General features: G+C 34.2%; 1 protein-coding gene across 15 annotated transcripts in view; it reads left to right on the plus strand.

Annotated features, from left to right (window-relative positions):
• Window positions 1-17352, plus strand: part of NCOA1 (nuclear receptor coactivator 1) — a 245320-nt gene that overhangs the window by 163695 nt on the left and 64273 nt on the right. For all 15 annotated transcript variants that reach the window (XM_012788105.3, XM_076000596.1, XM_076000597.1 and 12 more), the window contains 3 exons: window positions 6120-6299; window positions 7612-7707; window positions 12605-12745. In XM_012788105.3, the coding sequence (XP_012643559.3) occupies window positions 6120-6299; window positions 7612-7707; window positions 12605-12745 (417 nt within the window). The remainder of the gene's footprint in view (window positions 1-6119; window positions 6300-7611; window positions 7708-12604; window positions 12746-17352) is intronic.

Here is a 17352-nt window from a genome sequence, read left to right on the forward strand (position 1 = left end):
GCAGTATCACCAAATAGCTGATGGAGAGCATTCTTTCATCTTTTTCCTCTATGTGGTTTGTGCTATGGTCATGTGCCGGTAGTGGGAGGCAGAGCAGTTAGTTGTCTTGCCACTGAACCTTCTACATGAAATTTCCTTTGTTTTTTATTTTGATTATGTTTAAGAAAGAGATAAATGTATATCCTTTCCACTACCCTGCTCAAAGAAAAAAACATGAGAAAGAAGAAAGGAATAGAAGAGGGGGTAAGGAGGAGGTAATATATGTCATATTACATACTACTAAAATTAACATTTTTAGTTGTATGTGCTTTTCAACTCAGGAGTTCCAAGTATGGTTGTAGGGGTTGTTCACTGTCAAGGAGTCTAGCTAAGAGGATGAATAGAGTCTGATTTCTAGCCTCTATTCCATTCACTAAGCCATGTGGCTAGGGCAGGGCTGCATCCTTAGGAGTTAGGAAACTTTTTACCAACTCTTGTAAAGGCATGGATGGACTAAAAGCAACCCTTTGTTAACTTCTTGAATCTTCAGGCTCCTCTAAACATTTTTCAGTGCTCAGGCTCCAGTTACACCTAGTGACTGAATCCCCATGTCTCCATTAAGTGGGTGTGTTTTTCAATAGTGTACATTTTGTTGGCAAATAGGAAACTTTTTATATTCCATTTCAGATTCTAGTCCATTTCAGATTTTTTTGTTCCTCTTTTATCCCGTCATTTCTTTGTTCAATGAGCTCTGAAATAAGAGCAATTTATTATACAGATAAATTTATCACACATCAATTTTTCATATAGATATTGTGTAATAAAGTATCTGAATTTCAGAGTTAGGAGGATTCTAGTGCACCATTTAGTATCAACACTGAGGCACATGGTCAGGGATTTCAAACAATGTAAGATTCCCTGATGTCACTGGAGGTAATGCTTAGACTTCTTTCCCTAGCTGTGGACTCTAGATTTCTTTCATTCTACTGTCCCACAAATTTTAAGGACTACTAATAGATGGGTTTAACTGAGCCATTGCATTTTACTTTCTTGTTGAAAAAAACTAATTTAATTTTAGTCTCATCTGGGGCAGTAAGGTATCTGTTAGGTTTAGCAGCTTGCCTGGTTGGGAGGAGGCCTGAGGTCACAGAAAACAAGGCTGAACTGTTTTCTGACTACTGAAGAGAAGGAGCTCATTGTTTACGGAAGGGCCACATTACCCCATCCCTGCCTGGTTCTCAGGATACTGTAGATCTGTGACTACTCAGGTTCCTCCAGGTCACTGCCAGTAGGTAAATATGGAGGGAGTGTCATCCACTAGCTGATGTGCAGGTGATGCTGCTCCCAGCTACATACAGGATGGTACTCCTTAGCTGGTCTGACAATTCATTGTTACCTTCTCTGAGCAGCCTCCTTTCACAGTAGGAAGGAAGATGAAGCTTCTTCTTCAGAGATATCTCTCTCTCATTGCTCCAAATAAGGAAAGAATGGAAACATTGAAAAACTAATACCACTTCCTTTACTATAAAATATAATAGAGTAGACAAGCAAAGATAGAACAAGCTAAATAGTAATAGAATTTAGATCACCTAGTTTTACAGTGTTGGGTGATAATACATTAGAAACCAATGAGATGATTATGTCAAAAGAATAAAGCCCACTGCACTAACTTGGAAAAGCCAATAGCTTCTTTTGACATATTTCCAACAAGCATTCAGGAGAAAATAAGTTACAGTACCTATCTTCCATTATTAGAACAATCAAAACAAACTTCCATTATTAGAATAATCAAATTATTAGAAAATCAAAGAAAGAGACAAAGCAGAGTCATTTTATATGTATTATCAACCTCTGGGAAAAAAATATCAAATTAAGACTTAGAAGTTATCAAGGAAGAAATTTGAAGAAAAAAATTAAGATCATTATTTATATATGTATTTACCTTGTATACATATATCACTTGTATGCATGATTCAAAAGATTGCCTTTTTAATTTTGGTTGTTATTCTCAAGGAGAAATTGTGAAGAAAAAAGTTAAAAGTCAAACTCTTCAAAATTGCTTTTAAATTTACTGATTTGGAAGATTTCAGTATCTAAAATCTATACCTTTTAATCATAACATTTGATTTATAAACAAAAATAAAATAGCACTGGGAAGCTGGTGTCATGAGAGATTTTGTCCAAAAGAACAAGTACATGTAGATGTACAGATGGTTATAAAAAGATTATATTGTAAAAGGCTAAGATTACAAAGGATGAGATATTAGTGAACATAGACTTATTTGTGAAGTTCTAATAAATTGGAACTTGACATTTGAAAAAAATTTTTTTAAAGCAGTTCTATTCCTAAATTGATGGTGTTTATATCTCAAATGATGGGGACACCATAGTGGCATTTTGGTATAAAACAGACATGGGCAATGTGTTCTATTTGGCTCTACCACTTTCCTAGCCATGTGATCTTGGACAAGAGACTTGACCCCTCTGGGCCTCAGCTTTCACAGGAAGGTTAAGGTGCTTAGCATTTCCTGGCTGGCATTAAATTCTCTTTAAGTTATAGCTATTATTATTACTATTACTGGCTTTATCTAAATATTGCAGGCATCCTCAAACTATGGCCCACGGACCACATGCGGGTATGTTTTGCCCGTTTGTTTTTTACTTCAAAATAAGATATGTGCAGTGTGCCTAAGAATGTGTTCATAGTTTTTCTTAAACTATAGTCCAGCCCTCCAGCTGTCTGAGGGACAGTGAACTGACCCCCTGTTTAAAAAGTTTGAGGACCCCTGTGTAGAGCTTTTAATTTCATGAATCACAGAGCTATAATAATGTGTTATACACAGTTACTAGATGTTTTACATTATGTTTTTAGCTCAGAAATTGATGTCAAAGAGGGACAGTCTTGTCCTTTCATAATATTCTCCTTAGCTCTGTTCCATTGATATTATATTAGCAAGGCAACATTTTTTATAGATCACATCTATTAGGATAGTTCAGTTCTTTTTTAACTTATAGCTGCTACTTAAACCTAAAAAAACCGGCTCTTGTTGTTTTGTTTTATAATACTTTGGGCTTATTTGTGTTACCAGTATTTTTAACATGAGCAGTAGCATTTATCCTTTTAAAGAAGAGTCATATGATGAGTTAAAAGAAAAGAAAGTAATTGCTAAAGGCTAGGTAAAATGCTTCTAACCTAGATAATCTAAACAGTCACATACAAAATATTGAGTTTTGTCAGAGGCTTTATACCTCTAATCTAGGTCTATCCTCTTGTATTGTGATGCTGTTGTCTCTTTTCACAAAAATGTAGCTTAATATATCTTACTATTTTAAAGGAGATTGAGATTCAAAAAGGTTTTAAGCTCTGTTATATAATTTGAATAACTTAAAAGAAATCTAATCTCTTGAAATACAGAGTATCTAGAAATATCACCTAAATATTTACCAGCTTATATTGGAGGAGTCTGTTTGTTTGAAGTGATCTTGCTTTCGGTTATTATTTTTATTATTATTATTATTATTAGTAGTAGTAGTAGTAGTAGAGTAGCAGTATTACTTTAAAAAGATATGATAGTTGACACATAAATTGCCACCAGAATTACTTTGGTTGTTTTAATATGATGATCAGTTCTCAGCTTTTTTTTTTTAACTTCTCTAAAAGTTTTCCTTAACAGTTTAGGTATAATGACCCCTATAACAGACCATGAAATTAAACTTCAAGGAAGTTAATTTCTCTTCCTCACCACTGTCTGTTCTTCTCTTGGCTCCCTATTCCTGATCCCTAACCACTCCTCTGCCCTGTTGCCTTCATTTTCTCTACCCTGTTTTCTTTCTCCAGAACTGGGTGTAATTAGATATTTAGCTGAATTTCCTCTAGCAACATTTAACAAGTAGCCTTCTTTGCAAATACTTTCAGAAAGTTGAAACTGTCCCTTAAAGATGAATAGATCATTTTGGGCGTGTTGACTCACGCCTGTAATCCTAGCAATCTGGGAGCCCAATGCAGGAGGATCACTTGAGGTCATGAGTTTGAAACCAACCTGAGCAAAAGCAAGACCCCATCTTTACTAAAAATAGAAAAATTAGCTGGGTGTGGTGGTGCGCACCTGCAGTCCCAGCTACTTGGGAAGCTGAAGCAGGAGGATCGCTTGAGCCCAAGAGTTTGTGATTATAGTGAGCCACTACACTCTTCCCAGGGCAAAAGAGTGAGACTCTGACTCCAAAAAAAAAAAAAAAAAAAATAGATCAGGTATAAACATCATTCAAACCAAGCCACAAACAAAAACTTAAAACCAAAATCTTTTTTTTTTTTTTTTTTTTTGAGACAGTCTCACTCTGTTGCCCAGGCTAGAGTGAGTGCCGTGGCATCAGCCTAGCTCACAGCAACCTCAAATTCCTGGCTCAAGCAATCCTTCTTCCTCAGCCTCCCAAGTAGCTGGGACTACAGGGATGGGCCACCATGCTCGGCTAATTTTTTCTATATATATATTTTAGATGTCAAGCTAATTTCTTTCTATTTTTTTTAGTAGAGATGGAATTTTACTCTTGCTCAGGCTGGTCTCAAACTCCTCATCTCAAGTAATCCTCCCACCTTGGCCTCCCAGAGTACTAGGGATTATAGGCATGAGCCACTGCACCCGGGGCTAAAATCATTTTTTATCACAAGGTCTATTTACTTTAGTTGGAGAATTTTACTAAGAATTATTTAGTACATGAGAGAGTGCTAAAGAAAATAAATGAATATGTTAATTTTTATGTTAAATTTTCTTCTACTCTTTAGTTTATATGTGCTCCAAAAGTGGAAGGGAAGGCCTTGGCCAGAAATCCTATGTAACTAAAGCAAATTTGTATATAAAATGCTATCCACAGCTCTTTATTGCTCAATGGAATAGAACTTTATTTCTTCTTTGAAAAAAGTATTATGTGTCTGTGGTAACTGGGGACCTGAAATTATAGTTTCTATTAAAGTCACTAGTTTGATATTTGAATTATAGTGTCAATTATAGTATGTGATTTATTATAAAATGTTAAAGTATAAATGACTTTAGAAATAATGTAGTAGATCCCTTTATTTTGAAAATGCAGCATCTGAGAATCAAAGATTAATTAACCCAAACCTTACAACTAATAGCAGAACCCAAGACTCTGTACTCCAGTGTAGGTTTATTTCCATGATATCCTCTAACAGTTATAGAGTGATGATATGGAATAAAAAAAAGGTGGGTCAGTGGAGAGTTATTTAGGAACAGTAAGACAGCAGCCTTAAAAACCCTCTGACCAACTCATGGCCACTATGGTTTGAATATGGCACTGTGACAGGGAAATCATGACCCATCATACTGTGATTTTTACGTGAGATATAGTCATATTTTCTATAACTGAATTCAGTTTTCTTATACTGAATCGGGTAACATTTCTTTTTTAGCAATCTTTTATATATGATAATTCATTGATTATCCACTATATTCAATCCATTATGGCATTGTGCCATTAAATAAAAGAAGGCACAAGAAAAAATACTTATAAGAAACCAAAATTGCTCTCTACCCATTCTGAATATTTTTTTGAGTCACACATTCCTTTGAGAAACTTTGAATCTTCTCCCCCAAAAAGGTACATATATACTCAAAACCCACCCTTAAGAATTAATGATTGCCAGATGAAAACCCCTATTTAGCAGTGTGCCTATGGTTTTTAATCATTTTTTTCATTACCAAAATATAACTGGAAACAAATGGAAAAAGCTCATTAGTTAACTGAAACTAAAATTTTGAGCAAAATAGCAAATTTTAATTTTTGTCTTTAACTTATTTATAACAACTTAATGAATTAGGGTATTTGAGGGAGGAGAGTGTATATATTTTTTTTGGAAACAGTATGATTTTCCAATTGGTAGCCATTTATTTGCCAAATATCCTTTTGCCTCAGGATAATGTTAGATCTAAAGAGGTCAATCTGCTTCTGTGCCTGGATTCAGAAAAAAGAAAGAAAGAAAAAAAAAAAAACAAAAATAAAGAGGTCAGTCTGTGTTGTAATCTGAGTATATAATAAAGCAGATGATTTAAAGTATGTCTTTTGTACCTTCAGTGTTTATATTTTTTCACCTTATTCACAGCACATAATCAATTTTTCTTCCCCAGTAAATGGAGTTCCTTGGCCTCAAGAAGCAACACGACGAAATAGCCATACCTTTAACTGCAGGATGCTAATTCACCCTCCAGATGAGCCAGGTACCGAGAACCAAGAAGCTTGCCAGCGGTATGAAGTAATGCAGTGTTTCACTGTGTCACAGCCAAAATCAATTCAAGAGGATGGAGAAGGTAAAACAAAGGGTCATTTTAAAGTGTCTGCTTTTTCTATGACTTTAACGAACAGGGAGGAAACTGATTGATAAACTGCCCTTTTCAGATAATATTTTTGGTTACTGTAATATATATTATAGTAGCTTTTCAATTTGCTATGTATTTCTTAATACTTTAAAAAAATTACTAACATCTCACATCAATCCTTTAATGTGTCCCCAGATTCTCAGTTTTAAACTGGCATTCCCACTAAAATGTCAAATAATTCAAACCAACTTGCTGTCTAGAAATAAGATATGTAACTAACTGCAGCCAGTTGGAAATGGACCAGATGCAGCAGACTGCTGAACAGCTCTGCTTTTTAGAAAGTTTCAAGTTTAGAATGTAGGGAACATTGGAGAATAGAGTTGGCATTTTTCAGGCTATCCAAGGTAATTTATAAGGAGAAAGCTTATGAACAGATGGAAACATAACTGAAGCTCTAATATGAACATGGCATCAACATGGAATTAGTTAACTGTGTGACAGTGGATGAGTTTTCTGTGTAAACTTAGACTCAACTAAGTTTAGGAACATCACATATTGGGAACTGGAGTATGGACCAGGGAAGGTAGTAGACAAGAAGTCAGTCATATACAAAAAAGGCCGTGTATGTAGCAAGTCTTGACCAGGAAATGGAGGTCACGGTCACCTGGGGACTTTTACAAAATACACTTGCCACATCTTGTATTATTAAAGTTCATTTTTAGCTGTGTGATATTGTGTGTAGCACCCTTAAAATTTGGCACTTTAAAAAATTGTATATCCCCAAAACTTAAAGTCCTCTGTCAAGAGCAAAATAATACGTCTTCAGAATTAAAAGTTGTTTTTCTCATATGATTATCTGCATAATGTTTATAAGAATAAACTTTGTAGCCATTAAATGCTGATGAGCATAGGAAATTGACTACAAAACTGTATTTTTAAAAACACCATATTACTTAAATGTAACCAAAACTACTACTATTTTGTTGGTAGAAGTGCTAGCCAAGCAAAACTACTACTTCTAATTGTTACCATCCAAAGTACATGAGATGTATCAGTCTCTTCTAGTCTAAGTAAGAGCATTTAATAGGAGGAGTAATTTCTACTAACCAGCTCTCTACCTAGAGCTATCAGTTTTTGGTTGCCAGCAATTTTATTTCTAAAATATTGTTAGATCAGAGTGGATTCCAATATTATATAAGGGCCTGTATGTGTATTATTTTTATGAAAACCATTAAAGGCAAGTGATAGATATAAACCATTTTCCATCCCCCTTCCTTCAATTCACCCTTCTTGTTTTGGGCAGATTTCCAGTCATGTTTGATATGTATTGCACGACGATTACCTCGGCCTCCAGCTATTACGGGTGTAGAATCCTTTATGACCAAGCAAGATACTACAGGTACCATAAACTTCAGAATGTTGTATAGATATTAATAATATGACTGCACCCTTAAAACTCATTATATTCAAAATGTTATATCCTTCTGTTCTATAATATTCAGCCTCTACTCCCTAGTCTTATTCAGAAAACATTTTAATTGGTATTATTGTTGTTGTTGTTTTTGAGACAAGAGTCTTGCTCTATTGCCCTGGCTAGTGTGCAGTGGCATCTTCCTAGCTCACAGCAACTTCAAATTCCTGGGCTCAGGTGATCCTCCTGCCTCGGCCTCCCAGCTGGGGCTACAGGCACGCTCTCCCACACCCAGCTAATTTTTCTGTTTTTTGTAGAGATGGGGTCTTCCTCTTGCTCAGGCTGGTCCCAAACTCGTGAGCTCAAGTGATTCTCCCACCTTGGCCTTCCATAGTGCTAGGATTACAGGTGTGAGCCACCTTACCTGGCCTAAATGATGTTCTTGGTATTATGGATTTCAGATGCTGTAATCATTGTCATGGGCAGGGTGCTGGAGAGAACATTTTTTTAATGACTATTCACATACGTATATTTGTTTAATTATAAATTATTTTTCATAATCATGGAATAAAAGAAATTTGGGAGGTATATAAATATATATAGGTATAAATATATTTACTACAAATGGATATGAATATGGTAGTTTATTTAATATGCTTAAATGTATTTGGCTATTTCTTTTCCCCTTTATTCTTTTTCTTTAAGTTTATTTAGCACAAACTGACTGAGCCCTAGAAGTGCCTGTCTCTGGGTTTAAGGTATATATGGCCGACTAAAAATCAGTGATTTAATAACATTTTATGATGGAAAAGGTGTAAGATGGTGGAAGAGGGGGATATATAAAATTAGCTGGCCAACAAAGCCCTGTTCCATGGAGCTGAAAGGAGCCCTTAGGCCTCAAAGGATGAACTGGCATCAGCTATCTAAAGTATGGGTGTTGGAAAGGAGGCAGCAGTGAAGCATCTTGGTATAGAGTGAGTGCTCCTCATTGAGGAAACAGAGCTGCAGGAGCCCTAAGATAAGTAAGACAGGTCTGGGAGAACAGCTAAAAGGAGGGCAAGAGTCTGCAAAGTGAGTAACAGTGAGGCTACCTGAAAATAGTCCTTTTTAATGACCTACTTCAGATTTGATTTTCAGCAGGAACAATTTTATTCTTCTTTATAATTTATAAAGTATTTTTCCTATATTGTTTGATTTTTATCTTTGCAGTAATATATTAGATATTCATCAATCAGAGTTATATACATATCATTCATCTTTCTAGTTTTAAAATATAGATACTAGAGATTTTTTTAGCATATTGAGATTTTAAAAATCACTTCTACTGACTTTTTCTCTTTGTGAAAGTTCAGTTTTAATATATATTTTGACTTTTACCATTTTTATAAGATCCCATTTCACTATTAAGTTTTTTAGTCCCAGTATTCTAATACACCTATGTTATATGCTTTGTTCTTATTGATTGAGACAGAGTCTCTCTCTGTTGCCAGGCTAGAGTGCAATGACGTCATCATAGCTCACAGCAACCTCAAACTCCTAGGCTCAAGCCATCCTCCTGCCTCAGCTTCCTGAGTACCTGGGACTCCAGGCACACGCCACCACACCTAGCTAATTTTTCTATGTTTTATAGAGACAGGGTCTCACTCTTGCTCAGGCTGGTTTTAAACTCCATAGCTCAAGCTATGCTCCCACCTCGGCCTCCCAGAGTGCTAGGATTATAGGTATAAGCCACTGAATGCGGCCTGTTGTTACATTTTTAAAGATAAAGTCTCAACGGCTCTTGCTAAAGACTCAGTAGGGATAAATTAACACAGATAATAGAAGGTATTAAAAAGAATGTCCAGAGAATGTTCCCTTTTTGAGTCTACCATGTATCATGTTCCTTTCCATACTCCACCAATGAACAGCGCTGGAAAAAGCTAATAAACTCCTATTGAAAACCAAAAATATTTTGCATGGAGGAAAAATGGAGACTATTGAAAAAGAAAACTGGTCTTTTGTATCAATTACTGGTTAACATAAAAAGAAACCAAATAAGGGCTTTGTGAAATAGCAAAATGAAAAACCTGTTGGAAAAGGTGATTATCATGTCACAGAAAAAATGTCAATGATGAAGGAGGCCTAAAAGTTATGAAGCTAATATAGGAACAAAATTTCAGCTTTTCTTCGTATTGCATGTCTATAAATTAAATCCTAAATTGGATTGTTTTGAAGAAAACCGTATTTTCCCATAGGACCAATGTTATCACAGTTTTATTTCTGACCAAGGACTCAGCATTAAAATTTTAGATACACCTGACAATATATATAAATATATAAAAATAACCATAATCATTTAAAATAAAAAAATTAACCTCAGAGATAACAGAATCCATTTACAAATGAGGGAATGGTGATTTGATCAAAACAATATGCACAGTCTAGGAGGGGCATGCTTATAACTCTAATTTGGGTGGTGCAGATGCAATAGATGTAACCCAAATGTTTGTACCCCTGTAAAAATTTTGAAATAAAAAAAATACAGCCTATTGCTGAGAACAGAAATTTTTAGGCCCTAGTGTGGCCTAAATATAAAGGAAGAATATAGAACTCTTCCTTTATATTACATTGCTTTCCACTAAAGTGATATTAAAGGGGCATTACTGTACTGTATACACTTATACAAAGTTACCAGAGAAATATAAAGTATACTTAAATGTAAAACTAACATTTTATTATATCATAGAATTGACTTAGCTAAAAATAACAGATGAACTATAATAAATATTAGTCATTTAATTTATTGAATTGTAGTAGTATTTTTTAATTCCATGTGGGGTGATCTAAATCCCTTAAAAAAAGAAAAAAGTATTTTGCCAGTGGTTTTTTGGTTGTTGTTTGGTTAGTTGGTGGTGGGTTGGTTAGACTTTCCTCTGGCAAGCAAAGGTATTCTGAATCAAGCTATTCATGATTCTTCTCTAAGACAGTCATTGCATTATAGGTTTAGTACCACTATTGATAACTTAATCACTTTCTTCCTTCCAGTCTTGCAACTCCAGACTCTCTTGCTCTTTTGTGGGGCCAACCGTAACACACACATAGACACGCACACATGCATGCCTCCCTTAGTCACTGTGTTATTGTATATGAAGATTATGTAGCAGTGGAATCCCTGTTATAGCCAGTTCTTTATCTCTGACATAAGAGAAAAAAATTTAATAATTAAAATATATTAAAACCCAAAATCATGTATAATTTCAGTTACAATGTTCACCAGGCTTTCTCAAAATTGTTTTTAAATTTAAAAATTCCTTTATTTGAGTTTCAGTTTATTTTCTTTCTGCCATCTACATTTACGCCAAGACTTGGGTAATAACCTGATCAAGTAGGATTGGGTACATCAGATTCAAGACCATAACTAAGTTAAAGAAGTCAGTGAATATTTTATTTGTAAGCAAACCAAAAGAAATATATAAAGAAAGGATTAGTTAAGTGAGGAGGCAAAAACATTAGGGTAGATTTGAATTGATTGTATAAGGAAAGGAAAAATGGAGAAAAGATATAATCAGGCATTCATAGAAGAGAAAACGTTAGTGGTAAATAAACATGAAAAGTACTCAGCCTCATTAAGAATTGAGGAAATACAAATTTAGACCACAATGAAATATTTTTTACTTACTAATGTGAAAAATAAAGAAGCCTGACATTATCAAGTAATGGAAAGGATGTTAGATTAACAGTAACTCTTACACGTTGCTGGTGGAAGCACAGGGTAGTACAAGTTTCTGGAAAACAGTTTAAGTGAGCAGTATACAGTTGAACATGTACATAACCTGCAATCCAACAGTTCTACTCCTACATGTATACCCTAGAGAAACTCTCACACACTAGCACCATGGAACATGTGAAAGATGTTCATAGCAGAGTTGATTGTAATGGCAAAAACTGGAAACAATTTAGATGCTCATTCATTGGAAAATTTAAAGATGGGGTGGGAGGATTCAACAAGGAAGGAGTGCACATGTAATGAAGTGATATGGGTAATGTCAAGTTCTGAAGTTGAGTGGTGGGTTTGCAGGTTTTTATTTTATTAATATAATTCTTACTTTATATGTATTATATATCTTACCTATATTATGTGAATATAAGATTGCATAAAACATACAATAAAACAAGTTTACATAATCACAAAGTAGATTAATTGGCCTCTGATTAACTGAAAAAAAAATTCCTGAATTCTCTCATAGCCATTTAGAAAATTTGTTCAGATGCGGTAAGAATAGCAAATCCTCACTAAATTTTATAAAGCATAAGTTTTGTGTGCGTAGTGCCTAGCAAATCTTCATTTTCTCACTTATTATCCTTTTCTGATTTAACTTTTGCCTTCAGTCTTTCTTTATTCTTAAATGTAATATTGCTACATTTAAGAATAAATAATATGAGAAAACAGCTTGCCTATTTTCTCAGATTATCTGCACTTAGTTATTGGAAATTAAACCAAAATAATATATTTCATCTCTGCCTCTCCCTCTGCAATAAGTGATCCAGTCAGTCCTCAGTATATAGAGAGCAAGGTGCAAAGAGCAAGCCAGAGGAGTCTGAACTGCATTAGTCTCAGCAGCTTCAGGTCATTATAGTATCACCAAATACGAGTTTAATACTTGACCAAAATTGATTTTAGAATATGAAATACTAGTACATAACACATTCCAAGACCAAAATAATTTTTATGTTAATAATATACTTCATTACTATATGTAATAAAAATAAATAGTGCTTTTTAATGCTTTTGTCTATTGAGCATTTCAAAGGAGAGACTATTCCTTAGATGCAGTTGTTAGTTTTGAAATATGGATGATTTATATCAAAAGGCTGTCATAAATGTAAACTTTCATTCTTTGTGTAGGTAAAATCATCTCTATTGATACTAGTTCCCTGAGAGCTGCTGGCAGAACTGGCTGGGAAGATTTAGTGAGGAAGTGCATTTATGCTTTCTTCCAACCTCAGGGCAGAGAGCCATCTTATGCCAGACAACTATTTCAAGAAGGTAAAGTTTCTCTCAATTATTTTCATTAACCTTTCTCTTTAGTAATATTGACTAGTTTGTATAGAACTTATGGCTTGATAAGTATTTTCTCCAAATTATAGTTTTTGCAATAATCTGCTTTAGGAAAGGAAGAAATGGGTAAGCAAAGTAATTCACGAGTGGATCCTAAAATTTGGATGCACATTCTAAAGAACAGGATGTCATATGGTGGTCATTCACTCATTAATTCATTCATTCATTCAGCAGACATGTATCAAGTTCCTAACATACCTAGAATACTATATAAGGTGCCAGAAATAACAGCAATGACTAAGAAGTAGGGTTTTGCCTTTAAGGAGCTCATAATATATTAGGGGAATATATGACAACTCTAAAGATCAGTGTGATATGGGTTACAATAGAGATGTAACCAAAGAAGAAAAAATTAATTCTGACTGGGAAAATTAAGGATAATTTCAGAGAGGAAGTGATATCTTTGTCTGGCTGTTGAAGATCATTCCCAGCAGAACAAACATGTCAAAGGGTTTCTGGATAATACAGAGATTAGTTAGTATCGTGCATGTTTACTTTAGGACAGGGCACCAGTATCTCCTGACTCAGGTTGAAGTTTCAGGTGAAAAAATATATCCTATGAAATTATTAATTATTAAATAGCTGTTGGGTCTTATTAAGTACTATGGGAGTATAAAATAAATAGATTCCCTGACTTTAAGGAATTAATGATACTGTAGGAAAGAAAGGTAGAGAAGTTATATGAGAATTAAGGCTAGAAAGTTCACAGAGATTGAGAGTTAAGGGATTCTGATGTACTTTTAAAATATTGTAATTTAATTATGGTAGCCTAATACTCTTTTTCCAATGTAATTTATTCTCTAGTCTCTAATTAGATGGTTTCATTGGTAGGAGACTCTTTCCATGGCTATTTCTGAAAAACAAATTTAAGATATTTTTCATTATTCCATCATCTTAATTTTAATATTTTCTCATAACATTAGATTTCCTAAGTTTACAGATGATTTTTCATTCATTCCATTTTAGGTCATCTGCTTCCTAGTGGTATATGGAGGAAGTAGCTTGATTTTTTATTTTTTTATTTTATTTTTTTCAGGAAGCCATCTATATAAATCTCACAGTCCTAGTTATTTCTGGGACAGCTTCCTACAGACTAATGGTTCTTCAGTGGGCTCCTAACTAGACTTGCCAGCCCCCAAGATTGTATTTCACTGGTTAGAGCCAAGAATCAGAATTTTTTAAAAAGTTTCCCTTTTCTAAAAAGGGAACCTGGTTGAAGTGCAGCCAGGTTTAGAAATCATCACAATAAGTAAGTAATGCCATCCACTGAAGGTGAACTTTGTGACTTCTTCTACCAAGAGTGGCACTTGACTTTTGCATAGGTTTGGGACTCGGCGCTGTCTCCACTCACTGCCCAAAGTTCTGAAGTATATGGTACTCCTTGATTTTTTTGCCTTAACTTTATAGGTTGGGTTTTTTAAGGCTTTACCTAAAATCTTTAATTTTATTTATCTGTAATTTATATACATTTTCATCGAGGCAAAACAGGTCTAGATTATTGTCTCATCATCCAAATGACTAGGCACATAGAAGTGATTGAGCCACAACTTAAAGTATGTGTTTCTAAACTTAGAATTCCCCATAAAATAGATTAATTAAATTATGATAATTAACTAGTCTGTCATCAGTATGTAAAGTGGAACAATTTAGAGTAAAATGTAAGGAAATATAAGTATAGTCCAACACTTCTTCCCAATTAATCATTTCTTAATGTTCTCTCCCTCTATCTCTTTTTAGGGGGAAAAAAAAAAAACTCCTCAATAGAAATAACTTATATTTTTCTCAGAATTAAGTTGTCCAGAGTTCACATGACTCTGATTCTAGTGTTTTGGAGATTCTGGACAACTTGCCAAACAGCTTTCATGGATTGAGCATGCCTTTTTCTGGCATATTATATTTAGTAGTGTCTAGTAAAAGAAATGTGGCCCTGTAAAACACTTATATGAGAATCACCTGTTAAAGATGTTGACCTGCTGAATTAAAATCTCAGATGAGGGCCCAGATATCTTAACAAACCTTAAAGATAATACTTAAGTTTGAGAACCACTGGTCTGTTAAGATTAGAGAGGTATAATTTGCATTTGCAGTTGCCTTGCTGCCTCTTCACTTAGGGACAGTGTAAAAAAAGTGAGACAAATTATACCACTGCATCCTTGATTTCTGTTAAACTTTACAGTGATTGCTATCTAGGCAAGAAAAATTTGTCCTCCATCTGTTATCTTTTCTCCTGCCCATTAACTTACTCTTTGAAGGCAGCAGCTGGTGTAAAATCCTAATACGCATTAAAAATTTTAGTTCTTAATTTTTTGGCTACTTTTGACTGAGACAACTCATGAACTGCTTTTAACTATTTTATTTTCCAGAGTCAAATTTGAAAATACATTTTAGTCAAAGAATATGTGGGAATACTCAGCAATGGACTAAATTAAAGCCATGGTTCTACATTGAGATTGGGAGGAAATGGATATTAGAATCATTTGAGGAGCTTTTTAAACTTGGAAAAGGTCCATGCAAGTGTATGTAGTTTGGAAAAGATTCCAAGTTCTGTTCAATTCAGAACCATTATTTTAAATAAAGGTTTAGGTTATAATGCTTCCCAAGGTCCCTGATAAGACTGATTCATCTGGGGCAGTTTTCTTAAACCAGATTTCTGGATCTCACCCTACACTACTGAATCAGAGTCTGTAGTCTAAGATATTTTCTTACAGTGAAGTTTGTAAAACATAAACCTAGGTTCTACAAGATCTTAATAGCTATAAGTGGGAAATGATGTTTCATGCTTAATTAAGTTTGGGAAATGCTTTACTCTCCCACTTTTGGGGATTTATGAGGCACACTTAAAGTATTTAGGTTTCTGGGAAGTTCTACAACAAAAATACCTTTTAAACTTTGTTACCAAGACTTTTTTTATACAGAGTACCTTTTCCTGGAGCACATCGATTAGCAGTTAGAGAGAGTAGTGGTCATGGGAAATGTTAGGCTATATAGCCCAGAAACTAGTTTTATGAAAGTTCTATTACCTGTATACAGTGATGTAATGGATCATCATTTCCTATTTTTGAAATGGCTGTGATATATTGTCATATTAAAAAGTAGGTTAAGAAAGCACGACATATATAGTGTGATCTCACTGTTGTCTATCTTCCTACTTTCTAATTCTAGAAAATTAACAAAATGTTAACAGTGGTTATCTTTATGTGATAGAATTACTAATCCTTTTATCTTTACCTATTCTTTGTTCATCTGTTATCTTAACTTTATAATCACAAAATAAAGCTGTTTTCAATTTTTTAAAAATATGAATCAGTGTTTGAAGGATATTATAGTATTAAGTTTGGAAATATTGCAATAAAACATAAGTACCCATATTAATGATTAACTAGAATTTTCTTTGAGACTTGTGTAATGTAGCTAATTCCATAGTTCACATAACAGTTAACTGAAAATCTTTTTATGTCAAACTCTGTTGTGAAGTTTTAAAATACAAGTTTACTATCCTCTTGTAGAAATTTTGATACACTAAATAGAATTTACTCATGGTGATTGAAAATCTTAGAACATCCAGGGGTAATTATTTTTTCTGTACCTAATGACAATTTTTAAAAATTGCATTTTTTGCATATATTTAGGTAAATACCAAACAGAAAAAGAAATCTCTACCAACATTGACCCATAGTACCCTGCCACATATTTCATACATTTAGTTAATATCAGTAAGACATGCTTATTTGAGGTTATCTCCGCACCAAATTGGGAGGTATCAAAAACCCAAATAGCTCTACTTCTACACCTTCTGTAACCAAGGAAAATTTAATGTTTCCTTTGCTTTGTAGCTCTTTTGAGGTCTATTCTAGAGAGAAAAACAAAATAAAACAAAAACAATTGTCATTTTAAAGGTTCTTAGGAGAGTTTCTGGGGTGTCAGTAATACCCCTTCAGTGATATCCTTCCCCACCTAGTGTTCTATAAAGTTTAGAAATGGACACAGGAGTCAGAGATCAAAATACTAGCTATAGCTGGCAAAACTAGATTGGAAAACAAGGCAAGACCTGTGATCAAAATGGGATTTCAAAACTAATCCTTGAAACCCACTTAAAGGGAAAATTTGATGTGCAGAGCAAATCTTGATTGAACCAATTCTGTAAAGAATTGTGGCTACCTTACTCATCTCTTAATTCAAAATATTAATGATTGGTTAAATAGAGTTGAAGCTGTTGGCATAAATGGTGCCTAGGGATTGACTAATGTGTATGTGACTCAGGACATATGCACTTTGGAATCTGCTTATTTGTTGTTTTTCCTTTGGTGTTTATTAAGGAACTATTCATTCAATAACTGCTGTGTTCCATGATAACTAGGTTCCATGATAGATACTATCTCACAATATTACTAGCTCCATTTTAGTGATGAAGAAACTAAGATGGATGAGGGTTAGTTTGCATTAAGTCCTAAACTTATAAATGACAAAGTCAGAAGTCAAACCTGAATCTGACTCCTAGGCTCTTATTTTTTCCATTAACCTATGCTGCCTTCCTG

Source organism: Microcebus murinus, chromosome 3 (assembly GCF_040939455.1).
Source record: "Microcebus murinus isolate Inina chromosome 3, M.murinus_Inina_mat1.0, whole genome shotgun sequence".
Classification (NCBI taxonomy): Eukaryota; Metazoa; Chordata; class Mammalia; order Primates; family Cheirogaleidae; genus Microcebus; species Microcebus murinus.